Genomic DNA, 22,563 nt, shown 5'->3' on the forward strand with positions numbered 1-22,563 from the left:
AGATCTTCAAATTCGAAAGTCGAAGTCTGGGGAAATGAAGTAAGCACTGGCCACTGTCAGATGTACCACCAGTTGTCGGAGCGGTGCACACTGTTCTCAATGCCAGTGGACAATCGGGTGCCTGTCGTTAGCTTCAGTAGGAAGTATGATGTTTTGATCCCAGATAGAGATCAATAGTTAAGTCCAGAGAACCTATTAACGGGATATCAGCACACTTTCTACACCGACAGATCCAAAACCAGTGATGGAAGCGGATCTGGATGGTACTTAGACGAAGACACTAAGTACTCCTATGCCACAGGACAGATGGCCACGGTATTCCTTACGGAAGTCTATGCCACCTTGAATGTGGTGTACTGCCTAATTGAGAAAAAGTGGCGGGGCAACAGTATTGGAATTTGTAGTGACAGTCAAGCACTGAAAGCCCTTGCTAACCCACGCTGCTCTTCGAAGTTAGTCGGTGAATGTAAGACAAAACTGAACAGTGTTGCAAAACATAACAAAGTTAGTCTTATTGAGGTGCCTCCACATTGTGGTATTACAGGGAACGAGTTAGCTGATAACTGAATTGGCAAATGAAGGATCTGAAAGTATGCCACTAGCCTCTGAACCCTTTCTAGGTGTCAATTCCGCATCGATTCAACTATGGGTTGTAGACTTCATGAGGTCTACCCATAGAGGACGTTGATCTGAGTTGAACTCGTGCAGAGTAGCCAAGTGCTTTGTGATAGAACCAAACAGGAAAACAGCGACCTTTCTCCTAAAACTAAGCAGACAGGACCTGAGAGTACTGGTGGGTGCAATCACAGGGCACAACGTCTGTGGTCAGCATATGGCTACCATGGGGGTCGTAGGCAACCCGATATGCCTATCATGTCTTGAGAATGACGACACTGCAGAGCATTTTCTCTGTAGCTGTCCTGCATTTTCCAGAATCAGATCTCTTCTGGATCACTTAAAATTCATCAATGAGCCCAAGAGATTTGTGGAAGAGTGGCCTCAAACTAATTTATCCGTCTTACCACCAACACTTTGTCTTTCCTATCTCTATTCTTTCTACTGAAATCTATCCGGGTGTATTACAATGGTCTACTAACTAAGTGTTTGGACTTGTCCAACCCAAATTGGAAAGAAGTTTGTCCAACCACCTAATAACCTACCTACAAATATTCCCTATATGCCCTTTAAAAGTGTTCGAAGAAACTCGCTTGTTCTCCTTCAATTAAATTGAAAGAGCGAGTTTCTTAAAGCTCTTTCCAAGCGACTTCCTTTATAAAGTAATATTTAACTAAAGGCGTCGTCACATTTTAGCACAAACGCATCCGGTTTAACCATAACCCAATAAACTGTTACAATGTCCGTTCACTCTGCCGTATTTTTTGTTACTTTTGCCGGCTATGAGTTGCAGCAGTGCACCGGAACCGGACAGTGTAACAGATCGTATTTAAGGACGTGTGTTGGCGTCATCCCTTTTTACTTTCCTGCTAATGTATCAAAGGATCTGAATGCAGACGCTTTGCCTTTACAGTGCAAAATCATAAAACTTATCACAGTGCATTTTGAAAAATGTATAAAATTCATATGGATGTGAGAATTTTAGTTCTTTAAACTGCAGATGAGTTTTTGTATTAAATAATAAATCTGTGAAAGCACTGAACGACTAATTCAGTTGCTGCAAAATAAACATTTACAGTTGCACACATCACACCCAGAAGTCATCAGCGGCACACATGCTGTGCCCACACTGAATGACAGGATGTGGATGCATCCTGTTGGCACAAGAACTACGACGCGTGAAATGTTGACTTTGAGTGAATGTGTGCAAAATAGAGCCAGCAAAGAAATTTCAGCACATACGTATGTATATGTATGTATGTTTACACATGCACACATACCTACTCACACATGAGTACGGCAATTGACTTGTTTCGGAATGACATTTACTGCTTTTATGAGCATTCATTGGCAAGTGTATAGTATGTACATATGTATGCACATTAGGGCGGGTCAGTTTCTATGGATGGAATGCACAAAATTAAGTTGAACGTTAATTGTATTACTAAGGGACGTGGATCAACTGGCGACTGCCGTGTTCGTTATTCGTTAATACACCTTGGACTATTCAAACAAATTTTGACAGCTGCTTGTTGTTGTCATGTTGCAGTTATTTAAGGATGCCGTGCTTACACTATCTTTAATCAATACGAAAATAAAGAGGGAGCCATAATTTACATAATCATGGTGAAAATATTTTTAGAAGTGTGCTATTTAGCAGACCGTTGTTGGGGGTTGAGTGAATTTAACAGAATCAGCTGATGGGCTGACGTCACTAATTGGACGAGTGTGTGAAATGATTCTGCAAATTTCAGCTAGCGATAAGTTTGTGTGAGTGATATACGAAAAAAATCAACACAGTCTATACTGATGTTAGTTCGTTGCAATCTGAACAATGAAAGATTGGACGAGTTTGCGAATACATGTGAAATGCTCGTGAAGAATTCGTCTGAATCTCTCAAGTGACGTGGCAGCAAAAGTTCACCTCACAATTTTTTTTTTCACAAAAGCTAAATAGCAAACCTGGTAATCTATCATCCTTGTCACATAATGAGGATAGAAAGTAAAAAAAAACTCCTCGTGTTGAAAATAAAAAGGATTTAAACTGAAATAATTGTAAATACCTTGTTAGAAAAAAAATTATAAACAAAATTTATAAAATATTGTAAAATTTAATTGTTTGTGTGTTAACAAAATACTTAGTCACCTTTGCTATTAAAATATTAAAAAAATTACATCTGCAGTGGAATTGCTATAACTCGCAAGCTCAATAATTATAAAACGCGGCAATTTGTAACGAATTCCGTTCTCTTGCATAACTCGTACGAAATGTTTGTAATTTGGTCTTCTCGATAACTCATATTTTTCCCTTCAGTTTTTTTATTGTCGTTCGTGTCTGATAAAAATGCTATATAACTCGTAACTAATGAAATAATAAAAAATCCCAAGTTGATTTTAACCGTTACTTTTATTAATTGGTTTTGCAAAAGTGCTTTATAAATCGTAATCCCGGTTGATTGTGTACTATAACTCGTAGTTCCGCTAACTCGAAAGCCGTGATACAGCATTTTGATGGTCCCTTGTATTACAAATTATCGAAATTCCACTGTAATTTTCTGTGTAGTGCCATCTAATGGCTCTTTAATTTTCTACATATTAACTTCGTATTACTTACAGATAGTTTCATTTAAATTTGAAGTTTTAAAATTGATTTTAAAGCTATACCCTATCGGACTTTTTTTCTTAGAATTTTATATAGAACCCAAATATTATTATTGTTTGCTTCAGCGTCGGTTATGAGGCGCATAGAGCCTATTATTATATGCGAATATGCTAGGAACAACGTCAGAAAAAAATATACCCATCCTAATGTATATAGTATAGTATGTACACAGTTATAATAAGCGTGTGTACATAGTTAAACCAATTTACGGTAAAACACATTGGACTACTGAAATTTTGTATCACATGCAGATGATAAGCCACCGGATGATGCAGATGGTGCATCGACCAATAGTCCATTGCCGCCGAACAACAGGCAGAGCGGACATTTCAAATTGGAAGAGATGAAAGGGCATGGAGTATGTCAAAAGCAGACAGAGGACGTCTGCGTGCGAAAAGACAAACAGTCACCACATCCGTGCTTATCGCCCATTGGGTTGCGTATACCCCTCTCGCAATACACTCTCAGTTGCAAGAAGCGAGCGCGGAAACTGAATTAGCGACTCGATATAGTTCGTCGCATAGGCAATTATGGGATAATAAATCGAGTTTACAACCTTCATTTATATAAATCATTGGTTAATAAAAGCCCATGACGGTGGCAGTGCTACGTTACTCACTTACATACATACTCGTATACCAATGACATTAACTCCATCCCCGGCTATTCATCACAAAATTGAGAGCGCAAGAACGTAAATAATTTGATGTGTGAATTTTTTCAAAGCATTTGCCGTAAATTCTATAATCCCTCTATTTATTTGTTTCCATGCAATTTATTCACAAATACAAAAGAGGCTATAAGCTTATATAAATATACAATTTTATATTTATTTGTTCAGTTTTTCGCCGAAATTCATGTTGTTTATTTAATTTTTGTAGATTCCTGCTGCTTAAATTTTCATTCATCTTCTATTCATTTGCCACTTTATGGATTTTGTTTATCTATGGATTCGAAATGCATTAAAATATTAGTGCTAATAAATAAGAGCGCAGTTAGTGGAGACTTAATTTACGTAACTTAATTTGTTGCCCTATCTGTTTAAATGGAAAGCTGTGTTACTGGCTAGTTAAAACTAAACGAAACTTAAAAATTTAAGAAACTTTAGAACTTATAGATTTTAGGTTCTTAAGTTTCGGCTTCCGTAAATTGAGAGCGGCGGGAGAATCGGGCTTACCAATCTTCGATTTTATAATTCTCAAAAATAATGCATTTATGTAGAAATTATTTTCGAAAAGATGTAGCATTATAGGATGGGAACTATTAAACAGAAATACTAGAAGCCACAGTGAAACTTCAATACAACGCAGTTGAAAGGGTAGGAAAAATTCTTCTTTATATTGGAAAAGTCTTTTCATATTTTGTCAATAGATGCCGTTGGAGTCATCTATCTCCAGTGCTACCAATCACATTGTGTCATATCATACGGTGTTAGAAAGGTGACATTTTAAGCTTCATTTGACCAAAATAAATTAAATTCGGAGAAGTTGAAAAAAGTTATAACTGTTCAAAAATGAGTGAAAATAATGAAGAAATTCGCCATATTTTGAAATTTTTGTATAAAAAAGGGAAGAATGCCACGCAAGCCACCAATGAAATTTGTGAAGTTTACTCAGACGATGCAGTATCAGTTCGTGTAGCACAACAATGGTTTGCTCGCTTCCGTTCTGGAAATTTCGATGCGAAAGATGCACCTCGCTCCGGTCGACCTATCGTTGGAAAAGTCGATGAAATTATGGAAAAGATTGACCAGGACCGTCACATAAGCGGCCATGACATCGCCAAGGCACTAAACATTTATCATCAAACGGTTTTGAACCATTTAAAAAAGGCTGGTTACAAAAAGACGCTCGATGTTTGGGTACCACATGAATTGTCTGTGAAAAATTTAATGGACCGAATTAACATCTGCGATTCCTTGCTGAAACGAAATGAAATCGAACCATTTCTGAAGCGAATGGTAACAGGAGACGAAAAGTGGATCAAATATGACAATAATGTGCGAAAAAGATCATGGTTCAGGGTGGTGAAGCTCAACAAATGGTCGCAAAGCCAGGATTGACGCCTCGAAAGGTTATGCTGTATGTTTGGTGGGATTGGAAAGGAATCATCCACTATGAGTTGCTCCAGCCTGCTCGAACGTTTGACACTACACTTCACTGTCAACAACTGATGAGACTGAAGCAAGCAATCAAAAAAAAAAGGCCAGAACTGGTCCTCGGTCAATGCAGAACTCCCTTAATGGAGTAAAGTTGGCTTCAAGAGAAGCCTGTGAAAATTACTTGTCGCAGTTTTTCGCCGAGAAACCACAAAAGTTTTCACGGATGGAATAATGTCTCTAGAAGAAAAATGGCAAAAGGTGGTCGACCAAAATGGTACATATTTGGTTTAATAAAGTTCATTACAAATATAAAAAAAAAGTTGAAGTTTGATTAGAAATACGAAAAGGCTTTTTCGACTACCCAATATTTATGTAATATCAAAATCTCGACATAACGAAAAAATAGTAGTTCCGCGTTTTTAGTTTTTATTTCCAGATCCCACAATAAGGACTGATCTTTTATTATCAACTATAGACACTTTGTCACATAGCAAATCGACTTGGCCCTACAGGAAAACTCATTTTGAGAAGAATTATTGTGTTATCAGATTAACGTTGACCACTCTAAGCACCAAACTTCATTACAAAGAGGCTTTTGCTAATAGAATTTCGAAGATATAACGTGACTTTAACCGTCAATATATCTCGAAAGTTTTCTTGCTTTAAAAATTTCTTCGTTACATCTAGCGAGCAATTTTGTAAGGCAAATTTCGAAACAACAATTTTCAGGGGACTAAGCCAAAGTTTTGTTATTCTTAGTTTTTTGTTTTATCAAGTTTCGTTTTATCGAGATTTCACTGTACACAAATAATACACTTGTTGAGTAATCACTGCCAATTGCTTAAGGGGTCAGGGTGGTCTAGAGCTCGAAAATTTAGGGTATTTTCAGGAATTTTTTTTTTAAATAAAAAGAATTAAAAACGATATTTTATTAAAATTAAACGATATTTTAATTTTTTAGACTTTTTATTTAACTTCTTTTACATACAAAATGAAAAAAAAAAAATTTTTTTAATTTTAATAATTTAAAAAATGGTGTTGAAGTTGACCTTCCCGAAGTTGGACCTGGACGGCGTTGTCCATTTTGGCTCTTCTATTTATCTGGAACTCAAAAACCAAAAAAATTATTAATCGGTATGACTGTAGCTATGTCCCGCTACTATTGGGTTGTCCGGAAAGAAATTGCTGAACTTTTCAAAGAAAGTAAATACATTTTTTAAAACTTAGAATACACTTCAATCCATTATATATTTTCCATTTTGTTCGATAACCTTTTGCCATCTTTCCGGTAAATTTAATATTCCGCGCTCATACAACTTCTGGCCTTTATTTGCAAAAAACTAACCAAGTGCGATTTTATAGCCTCGTCATTGCCGAAAGGCGTAGCCGAATGGGTTGGTGCGTGACTACCATTCGGAATTCACAGAGAGAACGTTGGTTCGAATCTCGGTGAACCCAAAGTAATAAAAACATTTTTCTAATAGCGGTCGCCCCTCGGCAGGCAATGGCAAACCTCCTAGTGTATTTCTGCCACGAAAAAGCTCCTCATAAAAATATCTGCCATTTGTGGGACAACATCAAGACGCACACCACAAATAGGAGGAGGAGCTCGGCCAAACACCCAAAAAGGGTGTACGCGCCAATTATATATTTATATATATATATATTTAAAAATAAATGATATTAAAATATTTTTTTGCATTTGTGCAAATTTTCGCAACTTAATCTTTAGAAATGTAACAATTATCGATTTTTGGTTCGTAAAACTCCTCTATTTCATAGTGCGATGCTTTGACTACTAACATGCCGGTCAACAGCTATTATTTCTATAATTTTATCGACATTTTCTTTAACATCAAAAATGCCTGAACGAAATCGACGATACCAAAATTGCACGTAATTAGCTCTTACAGTATCAACACTTTAAAAACCCTACACAATTTCAGCGGCTTGACTTGCATTTTCGCCTTTGTCAAGGAAACACCGAATTTTCTCTTTCTGGCCATAAACAAGATACAATTCCCCGCAATTTGTGCATAGTCCGCAGCAGATACACTGCACACAAATCCGTATGCCATGATTTCGTTGCGATCGTCGTGCTGTTAACATGCGAAACAAAAAAGCAGATGACGCGATTGCTCTTGCAGTTATTAAGAAAAAAAAAAACGAAAAAAACAAAAAACTTGTTTTGAATAAATCACTTTTTATTTGCCATAGGCTTCTTAATTTTGAAACACTATAAATTCTCTTAAAAATTTGTTATTAACACGTGTAATTTGTTCGCTTACACTTATTCCGACGACGGTCAGTAAAAAATGAGAAAATTCACAAAGTGCGCCACACACTACCAACAAATCTCAGGTAAATGAAAATTTTCAATTACTTTGGATTTGTGTCCGCACGTCCGAACTGCAAAAAATTGCTGGGAATTGCGCCCTGTTTATGGCCAGCTTAACTCATAGCTGAATGGAAGAAACAAAAAGCACCAAAGGAGTTTATTTAGTGTGCAATGTCACCTCGACAACGAGCATAAACTTTAAATTTACGAGATATCGATCACTAAAGCTATCTACCAAGAAAATAATGGATTTCTTTTTCCCCAGAGTTTGTTCACTATGTTTCATTATTTTGGTTTACTTTTTAGTTTTCTAATTTATCTTTCGAGGCATATGCGGCGCTTGCGGCAACGCCTGAAAGCACGGGTATGGAGTTAGGGCGTGTTCGAGCTGCGGCATCACCTTCTGCCACTAAATTTCTGCAACAATGGCAGTGTCACCCGTTCTGCCACTAAATTTCTGCAACAATGGCAGCGTCACCCGTTCTTTGAATAAAATTCTGACAATCTGATAGTCAACACTAGCTAATTAAGCGCAATATCCAAGTTTTCACTGCGGATTTGGAATGGAAGAGGAATAGTAAGTTTATATTTGATAAACACTACCTTGAAGTTTAATATTGTCTATCTATTCTTTTTAGCGCAAAATTAAGTACAAATGCAACTAAGTTATCGGTCTTTTTTTTTGTGTTTTTTTTTGTTCAAACAACACGATTCTCGCGAAATAACTTCTACAACAGGCCATCAGAAAAGTAACAGCGACGTAATATCGCTGTAATTATTGAGTGAGGCAAAAACATCCAAATTGGGCCGTATGAATCGAAAATCACAAAAAATCATGCGGCATCCGCGTTTGGTATATTTGTATATAATATATTGTATAATGTGGTATTTTTCCGTTAATACGGAATTTTATGTAACTCAATTATAAGCCATAAACATTTTATAAATCAAAGAATATTGGTTTTTAATCTTAAGGCAAGCACAACTTTTCTAAAAACATGAAAACTTAGAAAAATTCACCAGAAAGCTTCAGCGAAATTCAGCAGGCATGAATTTATAAAATGCTAAAATCAGTCAAAAGTCCTTTATAGGTAAAAGCTTAAAAAATAAATGCCCATATATATGTACAAAAGTAGAAGTTATAGTAGGTATGAAAATTAAAAATAGTGATAAAATTATGAGCTAATAACTATCTGATATACATAGTTATTAGTTCATAATCATATCATAATCATAATTACAATCAAGGTTGTAAGCTTATAAAATTGCATTAGCACATAAATTATGAATACAATATTTTCAAGCGAATAAACATCAGCCAAAATAAGAGAAGCGAAAAGAACTGAAGCCATGAACATTTCGTCTCCTAAAATGCAGAACTTTTACGCTAGCGTTAAATTGTATGCTTCAAACTTTTTAATAAAAATTGGAAGTAAGGAAGAAAGAAATTTCACGCTACCGAAAGATTTTTGCTCCTTCCAACTACAGCGCATCGAATTGGAATACATCGGCATTTGGAAATACAGAATTTTAGCAAGCAAGCAATCAAGCAGGGGTTGGAGGCAACGAGCAGGGGAAGAATTCCTTTTGTGTTGGTTGTTAAGACGGACTTTTGTTTTGTAGCCTTTTGTACGGGGTGCAGTGCAGTGTAGTGCGGTGCTGGTGTCGTAGTCGTTGTTGGTATGTTCAAGCGGTTAGATAATTGGATGCCACATGTAATTTGCGCCTTTCAAATAACTTCTACAACTGGTTGTATTTATGTACAAAGGTGCAACTACTAAAACAACGCTACCAATAAACAGTTGTACAGGGTGCAGCTAGCTGACGGCCAACGTATGTACAAGGCACTTCCTTCGCAAACCGTCGTATGAGTGTCAGGTGTCTGGGTGCTTTCGTTGTGCTTTAGGAAGAGCTTTAAAATGGCACTTACACTACGCCGTCCCATTGGGGAGTAATATTCTATCATTTGTTGTTGCAACACTGCTTGTTCATGCTGATATTGTTGCTTTTTCTGTTGCTGCTGCTGTTGCTGTTGTTGTTGATGTTGCTGCCGTTCTAGTCGATATTGCTCTTGTTGTTGATCATAACTACCAGTGTTAAACGAATCACTGGCTATCATGCTCTCGCCCTTGTAACGGTGCAGCGACGACGACTCACGACTCTCGCGCGAATCCTCACGTTCGGCACACGAGTACTGCCGCCTGTACTGGCGGCGGCGTCGGAACGCGCTTTGACCCTGACTGCTGTAGCCACCGGAATAATTGCTGTAGGTCGCTTGACCGATCGGCAGCGGTATGGCACGATAGTAGCATGGATCGTAACTGAATTGACGCCGACGCCACTGCTCGTACTGGCGGTAGTGGCTGAAGAGTCGCCGTCGCCGCAATATCAACTGCTTTTTGGCCTCAAGCAGATCCTGCTCTTCCTGGTTGCTCGAACGTTCTGTTGAATTCTTCAAAATGCTGCGCTGCTGTGTGAAACGCTTCTGCCTCTGCTTGTGTTCGCCACCACCGCTAGCGCCACCAACCTTCGATTTTGACTGTGTGAACAGTTGTTGTTGTTGTTGCTGACGCTGCTGCTCGTGCAAAGAGCGGTGATTGCATTGCAATCGACTATCTACGTCAACATCGCCATCATCGACAGCAATCTGATCGTCCACATCATTGGCGGCTTCCTCCTCGCTGTCACTATTGCTATCGCGTAGGCCAACAGCGACGTCGCCATCGCCATTGCAACCACCACCAACTTCATTCTCCAAATGCAAACAACTGATGGCACCACAACTATGCAAAGGGGACGCCAATGCGGCAGTGGGGCTGTCGATGCTGCCGACTTTGACGTAGCCTTCCGATGATGCAACGCCATCACCGTGCGCTGGTTGCTAGCTCTCCACATCGGCCTTATGCAGCAGTGCAAATTGGCAGCCGCAGTCGCGTTCCAGCTCGCGACGCGGATACTGGAAGCAGCGATCGAAGAGTCCACAACCCTCGCAACGCGGCAAACACTGAACGTGTGTGCGTGTAAAGATATGTATGTGTGTGTGGGCGTGAGCAGCAGCGAATGGAGATACGCACACAAATGTAGTGGACACGCATACGCACACACGATCACACATATTTACGGCACGAATAAGAAGCGGAAAGAGGCGGAACAAAGAGAGAGAGAGAAAGAGAAGATATATGTAAGAAAGAAATAGGAGGAGAGATGTATACATTTTGGCTGTTGAGTGTTGACGCAGTGAATGCAAAGGACAATGGTTAAACTAATAACTACGTACTTATGCATGTTTTGAATGGGTGAAAGGGCACTAGTATATTTACTTAAGCTGCCAATAAACTAACGACTTAAGTTTACTTGATATTCATATTTGCCGTGAATTGATAACCAAATAAATAGGAATATTTTTATACGCAAAATATTATTAGCTATAGTACATAAGTATTTACATACAATTTTTATTGATACTCGTAGTTGATCAAAAGGAAGTTTACTAATTTGGAACGAAAATTATTTAGTACTAAATTTAGTTGAAAATACAAGTAATTAACAAGCAAAAAAGAGAATATAAAAAATTTCTATTTTCGTGGAAAGAAAATTGGCAGTAATACGATTGAGGGTAGGATTAGGTATCATGAGCTATCGCCTCAAATGCAAACGATACTTTTCATGCGTCTCTATTGAAAGGATTAGCGTGGGTGATTTCTGTAGCTCTCGATGGCAAGCATGCGCATTGAACGAGGCGAGGGTAAGCGTGAATTGTTTAATGAGTGTAGGTTGCTCGCTTGGAATGTACTTAAATACATACACAACTATAATAAAATGTAGTATCTGAACACGCAGATAAGCCAATAAATTTGAATATGTTTTTTATAAGTACGATATACTTATAATATTTATTGAACCATAATTTCTGTTAACAAAATTGATAGATTGATTGATCTCTAATTAGTTATTATAATATAATTCCGTGTGAAAGTCATTAGCGTCATAAAATCACTTCTAACTCGCTATGTGCTGACTGAAGCATTAGTAACATTTATCGAAAGATATCATATCTTGATCTTCTTGTTCTTGTAGCAGCCCAACAAAGCACTCCTCTTGTTATCGAGACTATCTTATTTTATCGAATATTTAACGTTCAAAAAATAATAAAGTCCAAAAAATGATACCAAAAATCTTCTTGTTTTTAAGTAAACCGTAAACTCTCTAAACTAAGACTAAACTCTCTAATCAAAACTATGTCTAAAACTCTCAAAAACTAAAAAAAATGTATGCAAAAAAAAAAATATTAATCAGTTTATTTTATTTCTGATATCATGTTTTGCACGTTTGTGAGTTACAAACAGTTTGCAAAGCCTTATACTAGGTCAACAAACATGTTCGGAATAATTTTGCCCATTATGTGAACGATGAAATTAACATAGTTGGAGTTACGCTAATTAGATCGAGTATATGTAATATGCTGCGATAACTTTTGTAAAATTCTTAAACAATTTCATATTCCGCGATTGGAAAAATATTTATCCACATTGGCAACGAAAACAATGCTGACCGTTCATCGTTTCATCGTCTGCTTCAATTTGGGTAGTTATTGATAGCAGACGTTCCAATTTAGTGTTTGGCCCGATAGGAAGATCCCATAGTGAATAATTTCCTAACTTATAGCTAAACTTTCTGATTACCTTAGGGCGTGTTGGGAACCGAAGCTAGTGGGAATGAGAACTAAGTTTCTGGTTGAGCTCCTTTTGCGTGTTCATTAATTTTATAGTCATAAGATTTGTTAGCGCACGTCAGAGCAGTACGGCTAAACAGCTTTGGATATACAGTGCACTCGCGGTAACTCGAATAGCCGCTAAGTCGAACGACGTGCTAACTCGAACACATTTTTCCCCCTATTGACTTCTTTGTAACTCGAACAATAAAAAAGCGCTATAACTCGAACAAAAAAACAAATTTATTTGTACACACATTCTTTTCAAACATGTACATTTTGTACATAGATACATATGTAATAGTATATGTATATAAATTATATGTATACTAGTGTATTGTCCATATGAATATTTCGGCGTTAATATCCCGTTAGTTTTCTGGGAACAACATCTTGCATTGACCAAATTGCTTTAAATTTGTCATTTGTAGTATATCAGTGCACGTGAGTAATGGATCGTAAAAGGTTGAAGTGTTTAACATTAAAAGAGAGGGCTGAAGTCCTTAACAAAATTAAACGTGGACGTAGTGTTACTTCTCTAGCGAAGGAATATGGGGTAGCCAAGTCCACCATAAGTCTTATAAAAAAGAAAGATAAGGCAATTTATGGCTTGCACTAACGCTACCGGCAACCATAAGCTTAAACTTCTCGTTATTGACAAAGCAAGAAATCCTCGTGTTTTCAAAAATTTTAACTGTCCGGTGGAGTACAAAAATTCCAAATCAGCCTGGATGACTTCGGCGATTTTCAAAGACTGGTTTCATAATTCGTTCGTGCCGCAGGTAAAATCCAGATTCATTAAAACAATTTTTTTAACCAAGTTAAATGACTTTAATATTTAGGTAAGAAAAAATTTGAAAGATGGGGATTACCTGAGAAGGCTCTTCTTCTAATTGATAATGCCCCATCACATCCCAACGAAATCGAATTAAAGTCCGAGGATGGTTTAATTTTAACTATGTTTATGCCGCCGAATGTGACACCATTGATCCAGCCAATGGACCAAAATGTAATTCGTATAACGAAACTGTACCACAGAAATTTTCTACTGGCTTCCATTTTCAACAATCGATCGAAAAATCGATATCGATGACTGTTTTTTTAACATAGCACACTCAATTGATAAGTCGAACAAATTCGATAAATCGAACAGCGCCTGTTTTAATTAGTTCGAGTTATCGCGAGTGCACTGTATTTATTAAACCTTGTGGCTCAGAGACTCGTGGAGTAGCTCTTACTTGCGGGAGCCCCGCCATCGCGTCACGCGTGTACGCATATGCGTAGTGTATGCTTTAAGCTTCCCAGCCCTTTGAGAGACGCAGCGATCTGCTCGATAAATTAAATGATAAACAAAAACTCAACTTGCTGCAAACTTACAGCGCACAAACTTTTTGCACACGTAATACGAACCGATGCAATAAAAGACTAGGCACTTTTTACTTCACCTTATATTATGCTCTTTCACTGAAATGAACTATTTTATGAAATTGAAATGTGGATTGTGGCGTATTGAAGCTGGACGCAAAATAAAAGCTATAATAGTAGCTTTTGGAGTTATAGTCGCCAAACTGCCAGATAATTGAAAACAAGTGCATATACAGGTATGTACAGTAGGGTGTCCCTTAAATTTCAATTTAAATATTTTTCCACGCATACCTTCTTAAAAGTTTCGTAATAACCCTATACTGTCTATAGAAAAAATTTTAGCTCGATTTATAAGCACTAACCCGAGCCGACTTGCGATTATATGCCGTTTTATGCGTCGTTTCATACGTGACTTTTCAGATTCTTAGTACTCCATTGTTTAGTGCGCCGGTGGAATTACGGAGTGACTAACAAAATATTTTCCTTATCGGATTGCCTAGCTATCAAATAAATTATGCAAAATTAACATCTAATCGACAATTCTCTCAGTATTATTTTACAATATTCGTCAGGTTAGCCTGACTGTTGGTGAAAGTGCCAATCTTGAGATTAGGGATTATTCACTCCCCCTATTTGGAAAAAGCAAGAATTCCTACAAGGGCATTTCCTAACTGCGTAAAGAAACTTGTTGATTTATATCATGTCTGGAGAGAGTTACAACCAAATTGCAAGAAAACTCAGGTCACGTTCCAGAGCCGCGAGCACAATTTCAAAATTGATCTTGATAATTTGTTTGATATTGCACATGCCGATGCTTTTGAGAGAATGAAAATAGAGCAAGATAAATTATTTTTAATGAAGCAGAGAGAGCCAGGTCACACGGGATGTTGAGGTGGTGGCGGACAAAGAAGAAAGATCTAAACGACGACGACTGGAAGAAGAGCAAAGGATTGTAAAACAAAGAAAATCACTGACTGTTGTATCTACTTGTAGCAAAAATAACTTAGAAAGTGTAGAAGATTCAGATGAAGAACAGATCTTGAATATGGAACTCAGTTTGCCCGACGTTCCCTGCCATGAACAACCTTCAAAAAGAGGTAGAAAGAATCTCATAACACCTAAACTATTTCCAGCTTTAGATCGATGCCAGTTAAGTATTAGCGACTCCGTTTACATTCTTCTAGAAGCGCTTGGTCGGAGTAGCGATGATTTCCCTACTAATAAATCCATGATTCAGCGAATTCTTACTGAAACTAGAAAATCAAACTGACTTTCAAAACAATGTACCCGGGTTGGATGTACGAAGTTCAAAAGAAAATCGCTTTCCAGTTATTGCTTCGTTTGACGATAGAGAAAAGCTTCTTGCAGTGCCAAAACTAGAGAGGTATTTTGGGAAACATCAAGTTAAGGCCGTCTCAACAGTTTTCTTTGAATGAAATCTTTACAATAAAGTACAAATAATGTGCTGCGACACAACAGCTTCTAATACTGGCCGTTTCAATGGAGCCTGTGCTATTTCGGAGCAAACTTTAGAAAGGTAAAGGCTGATTTTCGATTGTCGTCATCATGTTTATGAATTGGTTCTAAAAGCTATCTTTGAAACTAATTTTGAGCAAACTACTAGCAGCCCAGATATTCCGATGTTCAAGAAGTTCAGAAAAAATTGGAAAAACCTCGGGAATATCGAGACACATAGGAAAAATTAAAACTAAGGCCCCACGGAGCTATGCATCAGGCACGTTGGATGGCGAGAGCGATCTATTCTTTAACAATATTTTTACTTCAGTCACAATGCCGAATTACTGCGAAGGACAAAAAGGCTCTACAAGATGTTCGGTTATTTGTCGTGATGTTGTATGTTAAAGCTTGGTTCGAATGCACAGGGGCGACCAAATCACCTAACCAAGATTTGCGCTTCTTGAAGATGTTAAAAGAGTACGAAAAAGTTGATGCCACAATTTCTAAAGCTTCTATAGGGGTTTTTAATAGGTGCGCTTCAACTTTTTTCCGATAGAGAGGGCGAACGACGCAATATTTTTTATTTTTCGCTTGTCATTTGTAAACTTCATTAGTATACATTTCATCATGAAACGCTACACACTTGAGCAACGATTGCAAATCGTGCAAATTTTTTATGAAAATAATCGTTCTGTTTTTCAACTGGTGCGGGTCGATTTTGGCGCCCTGTGGCAGCCATTTTTTTTTGGTGACATCTGTCAAATCTTTTGCTTATTATTCAGTTGCTTATGCAAAATCATCATGGCAAGTTACACGATTGAACAGCACGTTCAAATGATAAAACTTTATTATCAAAATGAGTGTTCATTAACGCAAACGTTGCGCGCATTGCGCCCATTTTTCGGTAGACGTGGTGGCCCTTCCAATTTCTTATGGCCCATATTAAACCATATGGACCTAGACGACAAACCCTTTATAAGCAAGTTAAGTGATGACCTGTGGTATTTATGTGAAGATACAGTCATTCTATCACTGTTTGGTGTTGAAAGTGATAACTAAACGAAAAAAAAAATTATTCCCATCTTCAACAGGGACAAACCTCAGATTATAACAAATGCTATGACCCTTGGAAGGAAGAGCAGACTCAAAAGTAGTTTGGTAAGTTAAAGTGATTTTTTGCGATATTTTTAAATCTTTTGTTGATTTTTTGTTTTGTTATTTAAGTTATTCTTAGTTTTTTTTCAGACAAAACACTGGATGATTTTGTATCGGAGAAGAGAAAACAATTGCTATCACGACTGCAGATCGACGACAGTTTTCTAAAGGAAGATGCGTTTTCTTGGGATAATAATGCTGGTTTTCCGGAAGCTAAAAGAAGAATAAGTCATTTGAGAGCTGTGAGTGATACTGCTGAAAGGACTGTTAAATTGATACAAGATTTTAACGGACTTATCATGACTGAAGAAGAAAATAAACAGTTCTTGCTGCGCTGTGTCCAGGAACATAGAAAATTGTATACGGGCTCTAAAAAAACTACTCTAAAAAGAAATTACTCTACTGATTGTTATTACTTTATGTTTTTAATTAAATATTAATGTTCATATCATTTAATTTTTACTTTTATCCACTTAATTTAATAGTGATTTTATAGCAGACTGAAATATCAGGACAAAATACGATTTTTACTTAACTTTGAATCTCGGTCGGCACTGGTTGCAATTATGCTAGAAAGAAGAAATTCTATGTATATTGGAACATCTTATAGCATTAGTACAAAATGTAGAGGGTATGCGTTTCGAAATTAGAAAAAAAATCTTTGTCATATTAGGGATACCCTAACGCACATATTTAAAAATTAATGGAAACAATTCAGAAATTCATAAAAAGAAATGTAGCATCTGGGTGGTTTTGGCAAATTACCAATTTATGCCATCATTTATAATAAAAATTGTTGTCCAACATAATAAACAGCGAACTTTATTGCTTTAGCATTTTTTCAATATTTATTTTGCTCGTAAGCTATATTTCAGCTGGATTAAACAGAAACCATATGGGTTTGCATTTGAGTATGTAAATATATATATATTAGGGTGCATCCCTCTTCATACAAAAAAATAAAAACAAAAAAACGCTATGGTCTTTCCATCGCAGTTATAAATTTTATTATATTCTAGGGCATCCGCCAAAATATTCCGGAAAAATATTAAGATTTACGTGAGCTGTAGCGATTTGAGAACACATTCAAAAAATCTTATTACTCTTTTTTCTTCGACAAAGTTTTTAAACATTTTTGAGCTTACGCTCTTATATCGCCCCCTTAGTATTAAAATAGCCTATAAATTTTTTGATGTTTTGAGAAAATGAATTTCAAACTTTTTGTCGAAAGTAGCTCTCACTCAAATCTCGTTATGTCTGTAAATATTTATTATTTTTTGACTGATGTTTTGACCCACTTTGTGGAACTAGAATTTGACAAAATTTTGGCCACATATAAAATCGACGATGGAGAATCCAAAAATTCAATAAAAAATAATAGCCTATGAGCACATAGGCTATTGTTATACTAAGGGGACGATATAATCGCAGGTGACTTTTTAGAAAAGTTATTTTTATTACTATTTCATATCCAAATCCTTCCAGCTCTCGTAAATTTTAAAGTTTTTCCAAGGTATTTTGGCGATAGTCTTAAATATAATAAAATTTGTAAGCCCGTTGTGAAAACCCCAAACTTGTGTTCTGAGGCACCTTAATGTGAATACGAATACGCAAGGCTTTCCAATGATTTATTTATATTTATATTGTTTTAGTAAAAAGTTCATACGTAATTGTTGAATATTTGTTCTAACAGAAATTATGGTTTGAATTTTAAATGGTTTTATATTTGAATTGAACGGTAAATACGCCAAATGTGTAATTTATCAATTTCATTTCGTTTTTATGACTTTGGCAAGCACATTTTATTTAATTGGGTTGAAAAAAATCTTCGGCTAAGTGAGTGGGAATGCGAATTGCCGAAAAAGGAAAACTCGCTAAGCACTAACTACATGTAAATTTCGCATTGCTCGCATATATGTATGTATGTGTGTATGTATGTAAATGTGTTTTATGATTGATAACTAAGTGGTTATTCACGAGTCAGTATTTATTAATAAAATGCTAGTAATAAAATTAATTGAATTGTATTAAATTTTGTAGATACCTTTACGAATATATCTGGGTGTAGGTTCTAAAAATATATAAAATACAACAATAGTAGAGAAATTTTATTTCAGTTAATGCTGTGAGTTAGTTAGTAGTTGTTTTTTTTGTTGTTTGATAAATACAAATACAGGGGATGAGGTTGGTTGAGCGAGAGAATGGTGAGTGGGTTAAGTGACTATGTACACATTTATACATAAATAGGTATTTCAAGTACAGTGGTGTGTATATTATTAGACTCATATGATTTTTTTCGAAATTTCCTCATTTGTTGAAATTTCTTATTAAAATATGTATGTACACATATGGAAGAAATTATTTACGAATGGTTAATAATTTGGTTTTCAAAACTATTTTTATTTTCCATGCCGAACTTTGTAGGCCTACTAAGCGAATTTTGGAGGATTTTCTAAATATTCGGTGCCTCGTACAGCTTCCTTTGCGTTTATATCTTGAGCACAAATGAAATACTCATATATGTATATCTAATTCTACTACTGTGTAGCCATCGCAGGTAAATTTTGCAGAATAGAAAAATCTAAATAAGCGAGCGACCTTAATTTTGAATGAAAAATCTGCTGCTATGCACCTTGCAAAGCAAAAAATTATATAAATAAAGGCAAAGGCGGTTAAATATTTCACTAAGAGACTGGAAAGAATCTGGAGTAAAGCGGAGTTGAAAATGGAGTTAAAGAAGTGGAAGAGTTAAAGTCTTAAATCAAGAAGCTATTAAAGGGAACGTCTGAGCCGCCTTCAAATAATGGAAATATAAATAATTTTCGGTACATTTTTCTAGAAAACAAGTTTTTGAATTTTTTTGCTTTTATTTCAATGGGGGGAAATCTAATCCATTATTTATTTTAATACAAAGCTCTAGCTCTAGCTCTATCAACTCAGGAATTTCTATAAACATTAATAACAAAATTAAAAAAAAAAAATACAAATTCCCTAATTTTTTAAGTAATATTTAACTTCCATGCAAATTAAAATGATTTGAAATTATTTGATTGGTATCTTGAAATATTATTGAAAAAAATTTAATACAAACTTTCAATCGGTAAATTTTTTTCGAATAAACTTTTACCGAAAAAAAAATATAGAGTACTCAAGTTACTAAAAAGTTCCTACAACTTGGAATGGTATGGTTTTTAGTCGTCGCTGATTGCGATTTCAAAAATTCAAAACGGCGAATCCAATGTGGTGAGCAATATTTTCTTATCAAATGAATTTGATTCAAACTCAATGCACGCGAATTTTCAGGGACGCTGATTGTAAAGCCACTTCTATTTGTCGGAAAAGATTGGGATTAGTTTGTTTTATTTCTAATTGGGTCTACTTCTAAATTCTCAGATTGTTGAAAATCCGTTTTTTATCATTTTTCGAATTAGGAACCCCGGAGATGATAAGAGCCATCAACAGAGCCACCCCTAAATGCGGTATACTGCCTCAACTCATCTGACTTCGGACAATGAATAAATTGCTGAAGAACCTTGAACACACTCTGTGAAATTATGCAGAGCATATTAAATGAGGCGGCCGCCGTAGCCGAATGGGTTGGTGCATGATTACCATTCGGAATTCACCGAGAGGTCGTTAGTTCGAATCTCGGTGAAGGCAAAATTAATAAAAACATTTTTCTAATAGCGGTCGCCCCTCGGCTGGCAATGGCAAACCTCCGAGTGTATTTCTGCCATGAAAAAGCTCCTCATAAAAATATCTGCCGTTCGGAGTCGGCTTAAAACTGTAGGTCCCTCCATTTGTGGAACAACATCAAGACGCACACCACAAATAGGAGGAGGAGCTCGGCCAAACACCTAACAGAAGTGTACGCGCCAATTATTTATTTTTTTTCTTATATTAAATGAGGGGGACTTAATGGGGAAGGTGCCTCTGCCCGGCTGGTTGATGTCCTCGTAAGAGTAAAGGCTGACATCACTGCCATCCAAGAGATGCGATGGACGGGGCAAGGTAAGAAAAACATAGGACCTTGCGACGTCTACTACAGCTGCCATGTAAAGGAGCGCAAATTCGGTGTCGGATTTGTTGTGGGAGAGAGACTTCGTCGCCAAGTACTGTCGTTCACTCCGGCGGACGAGCGTCTCGCAACAATCCGCATCAAAGCCCGTTTTTTTAACATCTCGCTAATTTGCGCCCACGCCCCGACGGAAGAGAAGGACGATGCGACCAAAGATTCTTTCTATGAGCGCCTGGAACGTTCCTATGAGCGCTGCCCCCGCCACGACATAAAACTCGTGCTTGGCGACTTCAACGCCAGGGTGGGCAAGGAGGGAATTTTTGGTCCCACAGTCGGAAAATTCCGCCTGCACAACGAAACATCCGGTAACGGACAGAGGCTGATCGACTTCGCCGGGGCCCGAAACATGGGAGTCTGCAGCACCAGATTCCAGCATAAGAAGATACACCAAGCCACCTGGCTGTCTCCTGATCGAAAAACACGAAACCAGATCGATCATGCTGTGATAGATGGAAGACACGCTTCTAGTGTATTAGATGTACGTACGATCCGAGGACCCAACATCGACTCGGATCACTACCTTGTTGCAGCCAAACTGCGCACATGCCTCTGTGAAGCAAAAAACGTACATCTACCTACGCAAAGAATGTTCGACATCGAAAAGCTGCAATCACAACAGACAGCCAGAAGATTCGCCCCTCGACTCTCACTCCTGCTCTCAGAGAGTACTGCCCAACATACCGGCATCCACGAACAATGGAGCAACATTTCTCGTTCTCTACGTACCGCCGCCGAAGAAGAAATCGGATTCCGGCGAGCCCGAAAAAACAATTGGTACGACGAGGAATTTCATGCTGCCGCAGAAAGAAAGGATGCCGCCTATAGAGCCACGCTGCGATCGGGCGCAACGCGAGCCATGTGGGATCGCTACAGAGAGCTGAAAAAGGAAGAGAGACGTATTATCCGACAGAAGAAACGAGAGGCCGAAATACGTGAGTGCGAGGAGCTTGAGATGCTGGCCAATAGGAACAACGCCCGAAAATTCTACCAGAAAGTTCGGCGGCTTACAGGAAGGTTTTAAGACCGGGGCGTTTTCCTGTAAGAACAAAGACGGCGAACTGGTGACTGACGTACAGAGCAATCTTAAATTATGGAGGGAACACTTCTCGAACTTATTAAACAGTGACAGCTGCGCATGTCCCCGAGAAAGTGAAGATCCCGATACCCCAATCGTTGACGACGGAATTGACGTTCCGCTACCCGACCATGACGAAGTGAGAATAGCGATAACGCGGCTAAAGAACAACAAAGCCGCGGGCGCCGACGGACTGCCGGGTGAGCTATTCAAACATGGCGGCGAGGAGCTGGTAAGGTGCATGCATCAGCTTCTATGCAAAATATGGTCGGATGAAAGCATGCCTGCCGATTGGAATTTAAGTGTGCTCTGCCCAATCCATAAGAAGGGCGATCCTGCAATTTGTGCCAATTACCGAGAGATTAGTCTTCTAAATATCGCCTATAAGGTTCTAGCGAGCGTATTGTGTGAAAGGCTGAAGCCCACCGTCAACCAACTGATTGGACCTTATCAGTGTGGCTTCAGACCTGGAAAGTCTACCATCGACCAAATATTCTCAATACGCCAAATCTTGGAAAAGACCCATGAAAGGAGAATCGACACCCACCATCTTTTTGTCGACTTCAAAGCTGCATTCGACAGTACGGAAAGGAGTTACCTGTATGCCGCGATGTCTGAATTTGGTATCCCCGCAAAACTAATACGGCTATGTAAGATGACGTTGCTCAACACCAGCAGCGCCGTCAGAATTGGGAAGGACCTCTCCGAGCCGTTTGATACTAAACGAGGTTTCAGACAGGGTGACTCGCTGTCGTGTGACTTCTTTAACCTGATGTTGGAGAGCATCGTACGAGCCGCAGAACTTAATCGCTCAGGCACAATTTTTTATAAGAGCGTACAATTGTTGGCGTATGCCGATGATATTGACATCATCGGCCTTAACAACCGCGCTGTTAGTTCTGCCTTCTCCAAACTGGATAAAGAGGCAAAGCGAATGGGTCTGGTGGTGAACGAGGACAAAACGAAGTACCTCCTGTCTTCAAACAAACAGTCGGCGCACTCGCG

At 37.8% G+C, this 22,563-nt stretch overlaps 1 protein-coding gene and 1 long non-coding RNA gene across 2 annotated transcripts in view; one reads left to right on the forward strand and one right to left on the reverse strand.

The window, feature by feature from the left end:
• LOC128866369 (uncharacterized) overlaps nucleotides 1-22,563 on the reverse strand; it is a 189,880-nt gene that overhangs the window by 11,821 nt on the left and 155,496 nt on the right. The window contains 2 exon segments of the mRNA XM_054107040.1: nucleotides 9,647-10,255; nucleotides 18,450-18,476. Of these exon segments, the coding sequence (XP_053963015.1) occupies nucleotides 9,647-10,255; nucleotides 18,450-18,476 (636 nt within the window).
• On the forward strand, nucleotides 7,603-8,640 carry LOC128866370 (uncharacterized). Its single transcript, XR_008454927.1, has 3 exons — nucleotides 7,603-7,739; nucleotides 8,023-8,293; nucleotides 8,355-8,640. It is a non-coding gene; the product is annotated as an uncharacterized LOC128866370 (long non-coding RNA).

The sequence above is a fragment of the Anastrepha ludens genome, chromosome 6 (genome assembly GCF_028408465.1).
Source record: "Anastrepha ludens isolate Willacy chromosome 6, idAnaLude1.1, whole genome shotgun sequence".
NCBI classification, from domain to species: Eukaryota; Metazoa; Arthropoda; class Insecta; order Diptera; family Tephritidae; genus Anastrepha; species Anastrepha ludens.